General features: G+C 27.7%; 1 protein-coding gene across 1 annotated transcript; it reads right to left on the bottom strand.

Annotated features, from left to right (window-relative positions):
• Positions 1-3,523: 3,523 nt before the first annotated feature.
• Positions 3,524-5,480, bottom strand: LOC131611196 (transcription factor MYB114-like). The gene is made up of 3 exons (XM_058883290.1): positions 5,147-5,480; positions 4,930-5,059; positions 3,524-4,100 (listed from the first exon to the last, which is right to left on the bottom strand). The coding sequence occupies exons 1-3, from the start codon at positions 5,283-5,285 to the stop codon at positions 3,659-3,661; spliced, it is 711 nt and encodes a 236-aa protein (XP_058739273.1). The 5' UTR covers positions 5,286-5,480; the 3' UTR covers positions 3,524-3,658.
• Between the last annotated feature and the right edge of the window lie 4,034 nt (positions 5,481-9,514).

Below are 9,514 nucleotides of genomic sequence, written 5' to 3'. Positions count from 1 at the left end.
CATTAAAAAGTTAATTTTTGAAGAGTAACTTAATATAAAATGAATTAAACTTCCTTCTACGTATTGAAGAACATTTTAAAAAAATAATTAAAAAACACGTTCAAATTCCAATTTCGTAATCACTCTCACATGTTACAAAAGTCTTTCAATCGTAACCCTAACTCATTCAATCTCACATTGGTAATCAATTATGTACATTCCTTGCATTTTGTTGTGACATCTGACGAACAAACAATGACTTTAATCTCTTCACTTCCTCACATTATATCCAATTAGTAAGATATATATTTTTATGGGTTAATGAACTTTTTGGTCCCTCTAAATATTACAGAGGGATAAAAAGGGTGCGTGTTATCCTAGGGCTATTTTTGTTTAGTTTCCTTGTTTTTTGGCTTAGGCCCTCCTTGACATAAATAATAATAATAATAATAATAATAATAATAATAATAATAATAATAATAATAATAATAATAATAATAATATTGTAAATTTCGTTTTTAGTCCCTCCAAAAAATTTCTTCAAGAAGTCGTCCCTTAAAAAAATTTCGTTTGTACTATTGGTCCCTAACGTCAAATACAAGTAACGGCTGCTGATAAAATTTGCAATGGAACTTGGTGTGAAATAAGAAAAGTATGTCTTGTTTTGTGATCATCAAAGTGTCATTCACTTATCGAAGAATTCTTCCTTTCACTCGAGGTCAAGGCATATTGATGCTTGCTATCATTGGATCTGTGATGCATTAGATTCCAAGATGATGAAGCTTGAGAAGATTCATACCGATGACAATGGTTCGGATATGTTGACGAAGGTGTTGCCTGCGGAAAAGTTTGAGTTTTGTCATATGAAAGCAGGATTGATGTTGCCCTCAAACTATTTGGTCGGAGGAGTTTGTTGGGCTTTTCTCTCATACTTGGAGAGGCCCAAATAGATGTGGGTTAGTGACTCATGTGTGTTTAAGCCTTTGTTGCTACCCAACAAAAAGAATTAGGTTATTCATTCATTTTCTGAGAGAAACAACCAGAAAAGTTAGAGAGAAAATACTATTTCCGCAGTCCCTTTTCTACACAAATCAGTTCTAAAAAATTAAAGCTTGCGCAAAAGTCAACGGTCGGATCGTCCTGAAATTTTGACACAATGTTCATGACTTATAAGAGCAAATTCTGAACGGTGGTGATTGGATTCGGAGCTTTCTAAGCCGGTCTGTCGAGTCCATCTTTGAGGTCAGAATTTCTTGGTGTTTTTGGGTTGTTTTGTTTCTCTTTATTCTTGTTGTATTCCAAGATTGACAGCAAATCTTTATGATGTTGATGTATATCTCTAACAAGTGTTAGAGAGAACCTTGTTTGTACTCATTGTTGATTACAGTGGGGATTTTAAGTGGCCTACGGATTCCGTGGTTTTTTACTCCTAGTTAACAGAGGTTTTTCCATGTTAAAATTGTGTTGTGTTATTTGGTGTATTTTTTGTTGATTGTCTCTAAGTTGCATGGGATATTTGGGAAAGTTTGTGTTGTTGAATTATTTCGTTGTGTTTGTTATTTCCTCCCTACAACTTTCATACCATTTGCCATTGACAATTTTGGTTTCCTAGCATTAAAAGCAATTGATCTTTTACTGAGAGGTCAAAAGCTTATGAATAACAATGATGTATCTCCTAAGTCTATAAATTTAATTTTCAACAAGATTGGTTTTACTATTTAAAAAAATTGCGGTGCAACTTGTTGCTTGTTTACCTTCTATTTATGTATAACCGGTTAGAATTTTATTTTGAATCATACATGTAATAAATTAATGTGTTATGACCATTATTTAATTAGTCAAATTAAAGTGGTCTATTTAATGTAAGGTTTATGGTTAACGATATAATTGTTAAGAAAAATATTGAATAGATATCAAAAATCTTATTTTTATTTTTGTGATGTGTAAAATTGGAATAAGAAACCTTAAATAGAAATCCCAACATAACCTTTACTATATTTAAATATCAACCAATATTAATTCCTCTACCATTTTTTTTATATTACATGATATTACCCTACACTTGCAATTGTAGCAACCTCATGTAATGTCTTCCACAATATGACCCGTGAGTTGCAACAATTTTACAAAAACATATGCATGCTACCTTCTTTTCTATTTATGATAAGATATATTGAACCCTAACTATTCAACATCACACATGTACTTTTATAAGATACCCAAACCATCTTAAACTCTAATTTTTGATGTTGAGATTTCATCACTCTTTTTCTAAAACTAATTTTAGCTTTCTAATGAATGAAAAGACTTAAGAGGTAGCTACGTTTCATGGGAGATGTCCGCACATATATCTCTTACATGTGGAAACATAGAAACCTTGCTAGGCCCCCTCTTAAAAATAGGTCAACATATTAATTATTAACGAGTCAACATGTGGAAGCAAAGTACTCCAAATTTGTTGGGCTAACTAGCCTCTCAATCAAGCATCAAGGAGTATACTTAATTGAGATCCCCCAACTCAACATTTGTTGTATTCATTGCTATATAAGGAAGGACAACAAAGCAACATATTATGGTTATCATTTCTCTACGTGCCTAGTTTTGATACAATGTTTTCTTTATCCTAGATTCAATTTAAAAATAAATTGAAATTACATTTTATAATCACAAAAATATTCATTAAACTTCTTTACAATGAATGTACATGTTATTACTGACGATTAAAATGATCTTACATTATTTCAGAATCGAGATACAAAATAATATAGATTTGAGAATAATCAGAATTGTCAAAATTTATCATGTTCCTTAGCCTCGATTGAAAGTAACTATCTGGACTTGTCAATATAGTCTTACATTACTTATGAATCGAAATTAAAGATAATTTATATACAATATATTTCAATCCAACTAGATATCTTTTATAAATAATAGAAAAACTTTAATATTTTAAATTTTTATATAATCAAGTGTGAAAAGAAAAATACAAAATTATAATATGTTTATTGTAAATCTATTAAAAAAATTAAAGATAAATGTTTATTGTATTTAATAAAATAAAATAACTATTACAATTTTGATAGAATACACGAATAAAAAATAAAAAATAACAACTATATTAAATAATACAATAAATATTGATACATGAAGTATTATAATATTTATGTAACTAAACAATTAACTAATCTAACTAATTATTTTGACTAATAATAACTAACTAATATAATTATGTCTAGTATAATTTTATTAAAAACATATGAATATAATAATTTATTAAAGTTATTTTAAAAAATAATAAATTTATATATATATATATATATATATATATATATATATATATATATATATATATATATATATATATATATATATATATATATATATATATATATATATATATATATATATATATATATATATATATATATATATATAAGCACATATTAGACACCACATAAAAAAAAATCATTCTATATGAGAACATTAACAATTAAGTTTGCAAGATATTGCTTTCTCTAATGATTATGTGATTTATATGATTGGATTGAATAATATGTATCTATGTTAATTAAACTTACAATAAATTTAAAAAATACATTAATCTTATGTAAAATACATACAAACTAATTCATAATAATAAGAATAACACAGACAACACATACAAATAAATTTTGCATGCTCAAAATTGAGCAAGAAAATCACTCCAAGTTTGACCTTCACTAAAAAAGTCAAAAGAATTAGTTGTCATGTTAAGCTGTTGCTCATCCCAAAAGCCCGTTTGCAATAAGTGATTATTATCTTCATTGTCATCTAATAAAAAAGCTTCCCACCAATTACTTGTTCTTGATGAACTTTCACCTTCACATAACTCATTCATAGTAACTTTGGAAGAATTATCATTTGAGCCATGGAACTTATTCACTTCCAACAATGGTTTTGTGAAAGTTCTTGGTTGAGGTTTAATCACTTCATGATGAGATTTTTCTACTTTTTCTATCTCTTCCTTTGGTTTGTTCTTGTCTTTCTTTGAAGAATGTTCTTTGCTTCGCATGTATGTGTTCCAATAATTTTTTACATTGTTTGAAGTTCTTCCAGGAAGTCTTCCAGCAATCAAGGACCATCTATATACACAAAACAATATTTGTTTAATAGAATATCAATACTATTTTCTATAAAAAAAAATTGGAAAATTTTTAAATAATATTAATTATCATCTTACATTTTTTTGAAAAAAAAAATAATTTTATAAATTTAGTTAAATTATTCCAAAGAAATTATATAATTAAATATTTTTAGTTTCATAAGATATTTAAAATTTTTTTTTTTTTTAGACTAAATCAACTATATAATTTTAAAGTAATGCATAAAAAAAAAGACTAAATTAATGGCATGATAGTTTTAGTTTAGAAATTTTTTTATAATAATAAAAATTAAAAACTAATATTTTCCTTTCAAACAAATAATTTCTTTTTAATAATAAAAATTTTACAAAAAATGTTTCGATCATATTCGAATCAACTTAATTAAAAATTTTGAATTCGAATTCAATCTTAATGATATAATAATATTATAGAATATCTCTCAAAAAATTTTAATATTTATTATAATTCTCTCTTATTCAAAAGCGTAGAAAATATTTAATTTATACCAAAAAAAATATTATATATGTCTTTTTAAATTCTTAACCTAACCATATGGAACTAGTGGCTACCCTATCTAGACATAATAATTTAATACCAAATTAGCCACATGTTGAATTCTGTATATTATTATTATTATTATTATTATTATTATTATTATTATTATTATTATTATTATTATTATTATTATTATTATTATTATTATTATTATTATTATTATTATTATTATTATTATTATTATTATTATTATTATTATTATTATTATTATTATTATTATTATTATTATTATTAAAACAAAAACTCAACAAACCTGTTTCCCAAAAGATTATGCAATTTGATCATCAAATCAACTTCATCTTCACTAAAATCTCCCTTCTTAATATTTGGTTTCAAATAATTCAACCATCTCAATCTACAACTCTTTCTACATCTCTTCAACCCTACATCAAAATTCAACAACAATCTTTGAGAAACTAATAATTAAATAATTTCCATCAAATATAATATAGATAAAAAAAACTATAAACCTGCTCTTTGAGGAACTAAGTGCCATTTTCCTTCTCCATAACGTTGAACACAATCTTTGAGAAGTTCATCTTCATGTTGACTCCATGCACCTTTTCTCAAACTTGATGATGACCCTTCAACACAATTAGAGGATTGCATTGTATTTTTAAAAACTATAGAACTTTCGTTATCTTATAATAATAATTTGATAAACTCCTAAAACTAACACTCAAGTATATATATTTATATACACATGGTATTACCTTACCAAACTAATAACTCTAATTTCCATAACAAGGGATAAATGCAGAGTACCATGTACTTATTTGTCAGCAAATTCATAAAGATTTAATGTGTAACACAAACAATTACCTTGTCTTAATTTCCGCGGTCTTAGGAAAAATGAAAATAAAAGACGTTAAAATTGCTATCCGTATATATTTTTTCTTTCAAAAATACTATTTTGAAAAGAAGGTCTTAAAGAGTGTTATTTTTATAAAATCACAACTTTTTAAATAAAAAAACTACATATTTTTATTGAATTATTATAATTTCTTTCCTACATCATTTACCACGGTTATAAAAATGAAAAAAAAATAAATATATATTAATCATAATTTCTTGTATGCATATTCTATTACAGTATTATGAAGAGAATAAAAAGTAAGTATTATCATCTCTTTATTTTTATTTTTCTATTTGACCTTTTATAAGAAGAGGTTTTAAAAATTGTTACTTCGTTAAAACATTGCTTTTTTTATAAAAACAAAAAATATATAATATTTATCATAATTCCGTACATGCGTTTTCTAATAGTGTTAGAAAAATAATATAGATATTATGCATGTTCTCTTTAACTTTTATTTTCTCAATAATACTGATTGTTACAAAAGATCTAAAGGATACTATTTCTCAAATCATTATTTTTAATTTAAAAACCAACAAATATAATATATATATATATATATATATATATATATATATATATATATATATATATATATATATATATATATATATATATATATATATATATATATATATATATATATATATATATATATATATATATATATTTAGATTAATACCTATTTTCACCCCTGTCATATGGGATTGATTTGAAAAACCCCCCGCAAAAAAAAAAAAGTTGTAAAAATTTTCCTAACATCTGAAGATTCTCTCGTTTTAAACCTTGTAAAAAATTTTTTTTTAAAACCAACCTTGCCATTTGAAAATTCGGTCATTTTAAACCCTATAATCTTGTAGATTATGTCATTTTAAACCTTCTGAAATATGATGGGCAATGTTGGTTTTACTAAAAATAATAATTTACAAGATTCAAAATGATAGAATCCTTCATGTGGCAAGGTTGATTTTAAAAATAAAAATTTTATAAGGTTTAAAACGAAAGAATCTTCAATTGTTAGGGAAATTCTTGCAACTTTTTTTTTGACAGGGGGATTTTCAAACCAACCCCATATGACAGGGGTGAAAATAGGTATTAACCCTATATATTTTTAATAATTTCTAATACATTTTATATCCTAGTCTTAGAAAGAAAGTAAAAAAAAAATGGATATTACAATTTCTTTATTTATTGTTTTCCTTGTCACTAAAGGTTTAAAAAAAATATTGTTTCTATAAAATTATTACTTTTTTTAAAGAAAAAAAATATGTTATGGGCCTCTCAAAGGTCCAAATTTAAAGCCCAGTTCGATGTAAATCTAATAAAGACAACCTAATATATAAAAATCAGCACACATGATATTTAAGGTACACTTTATGATCTCTCTTTACTACACATCTAAAATTCTGAACTAACTTGGATGTTTGAGTGTTAACTTTGTAGGTCCATCCCGCGACCTCACATCAAAGATCAGCACCATCAGTTCAGAATCCCTCACCATCGATACACATAAGTTCAAATGAAATTGTGACGCCGTCTAAGGAAATTGACTCCTAATTCCTGCAAAACTTCACAAATAGATCATCTTCGACCCAAGTCAGATCTCTACCGAACTACGAGATGAAGACAGCCACCCCATACATCACATCGAAGACGTCTATCAAACCTTCTGATCTTGCTCCACCTTCTGCAGAGGTCATCGATGAGATCTGGAACGCTGCGACATCCGGTGTAGATCCATCACCAAAATACATCTTTCAAACAAAAGTTAATGCCAAAGTGCTAAGTGAATATCAATTAGCAATAAGATTTTTGGATCATGAGAAGTTGAACGGAATCCCAAACGCAGAGTTGGCACTAGTCATAGCATTCCACCATTGTTGATCGTACTCTCACAAAATTACACATAGAGGACGAAAGTTCGTGCAACATACTCTACATTGATACTCTAGAACAATTAGGCCTCCAGGAACCAGATTTGAGTCCATATCACAACGAAGATTTGTCGGTCCATCTAAAGATAATGTATCACAGTTAGGAAGGAACAATAATTGTGTTTAACGTCGTTCTGGAGGAAACAAATCCTTAAAGATCTCCTTGCTTCTTCAGCGGTGGTGGAAGAAGGTCTCGAGAAATTCGATATGTTCGATCTAGATGCGCGTGAAGATGAATTTAGGTCTGTGCCGGATGGAGATTTCGAAGTAGTGCAGCTCGGTGATAACCCCGTCCGGTCGGTGAGGATCAAATCCATACTCTTTCTCGAGGTAAAGTCTGCACTAATCAATTGTTTCAAAGCGAACACAAATTTTTTTGCTATCTCTTTAGACGAGATGCCCTACATCGATCCCACAGTAGCCTGTCATCAGTTAAATGTCAACTTCGGCCCCTAATATGTCTTTCAGCGGAGAAGAAGGCAATCCCTATAGAAGGCCGAAGCTACGACAAGCAAAATGAAAGAGTTGCTAGACGCAAATTTCATCTATGAGATTAGATACATGTAATGGCTTTTTAATGTGGATTTTGGTTTTGTTGAAGAAAGCTTCGAGGAAATTGAGGATATGTGTATATTACATGGATCTCAAAATAGAGTGTGTCTGGAAGACTCTTACCTGCTCCCGAATATCGACAAGCTTGTGGATAACTCAGTCGGATTCAAGCTACTACCATTCATGGGTGCTTACTCCAGATATAACCAAATATCAATGTTCAAACCTAATAGGATGAAGACGACATTCACGACCAAACAAGCTAATTATCAATACAACGTTATGCCTTTGGGGTTGAAGAATGCAGACGCAACATATCAACGAATGATGAATAAGATCTTTCGAGAAGAGATAGGAGAGACGCTAAAAGTGTATATGAAAGATATGATCGTGAAATCTGATAAAAAAGAACTACGTGCTCTACACCTTCAACTCATGCTTAAAAGAATCCGATAGTACAATATGAGACTTAATTTAAAGAAATGAACATTCGGTGAAAAGTTCGAAAAGTTCTTTGTATTTTTATCTGTGGGGGAATTGAAGCCAACATATATTTGCGTCTTGAATGGCTATCCTACCTAGACATAACAATTTGATATCCAAATTGGCCACATGTAATATAAGTCGGGTAGCCCAATAAAAACACCCTTAAATATTATTATTATAATTATAGTATGACTAACAATATAACATATATTTTCTTAAATACAGAAACACAACAAACCTGTTTCCCAAAAGATTATGCCATTTGATCATCAAATCAACTTTATCTTCTTAATATTTGGTTTTAAATAATTCAACCATCTCAATCTACAACTCTTGCAACATCTCTTCAATCCTACATCAAAATTCAACAACATATATAATAAATTAATTATTAAATAATTTCTCCCAAATATTACAGTATATATAAGAAATTTTATGAACCTGCCGTTGAACACAATCTTTTAGAAGTTCATCTTCATATTGACTCCATGCACCTTTTCTCAAACTTGATGATCCTTCAACAGAATTAGAGGAATGCATTGTATATAAAAACTATATAGTTTCATTATCTTATAATAATTTGATCAACTCCTAAAAGTAACACACAAGTCTATATAATTATATAGACATAGTCTTACCTTACCCAACTATCAATTTCCATAAGAAGGGATAAATGCAGAGTACCATGTACCTTGGTCTGCTAAGTATGACAGCAAATTTCATAAAGATTTAATGTGTAACACAAACAATTACTATGTCTTAATTTCTTACACGCATCTTCTACCGTGGCTTTAGGAAAAATGAAAATAAAAGACGTAAAAATTATTATCCATATATATTTTTTCTTCCAAAAATATTACGTTGAAGAAAGGTCTTAAAGATTGATTGTCACTTCTATAAAATCACATTTTTTTAAAAAAATAAAAATATAATACTTATCACATTATCATAATAATTTCTTACATACATCTTCTAGTGCGGTCTTAAAAATATATATATATATATATATA

Source organism: Vicia villosa, linkage group LG6, assembly GCF_029867415.1.
Source record: "Vicia villosa cultivar HV-30 ecotype Madison, WI linkage group LG6, Vvil1.0, whole genome shotgun sequence".
NCBI classification, from domain to species: Eukaryota; Viridiplantae; Streptophyta; class Magnoliopsida; order Fabales; family Fabaceae; genus Vicia; species Vicia villosa.
The sequence above is the reverse complement of the archived record's forward strand: the minus strand, read 5'-3'. Positions and strand labels throughout refer to the sequence as shown.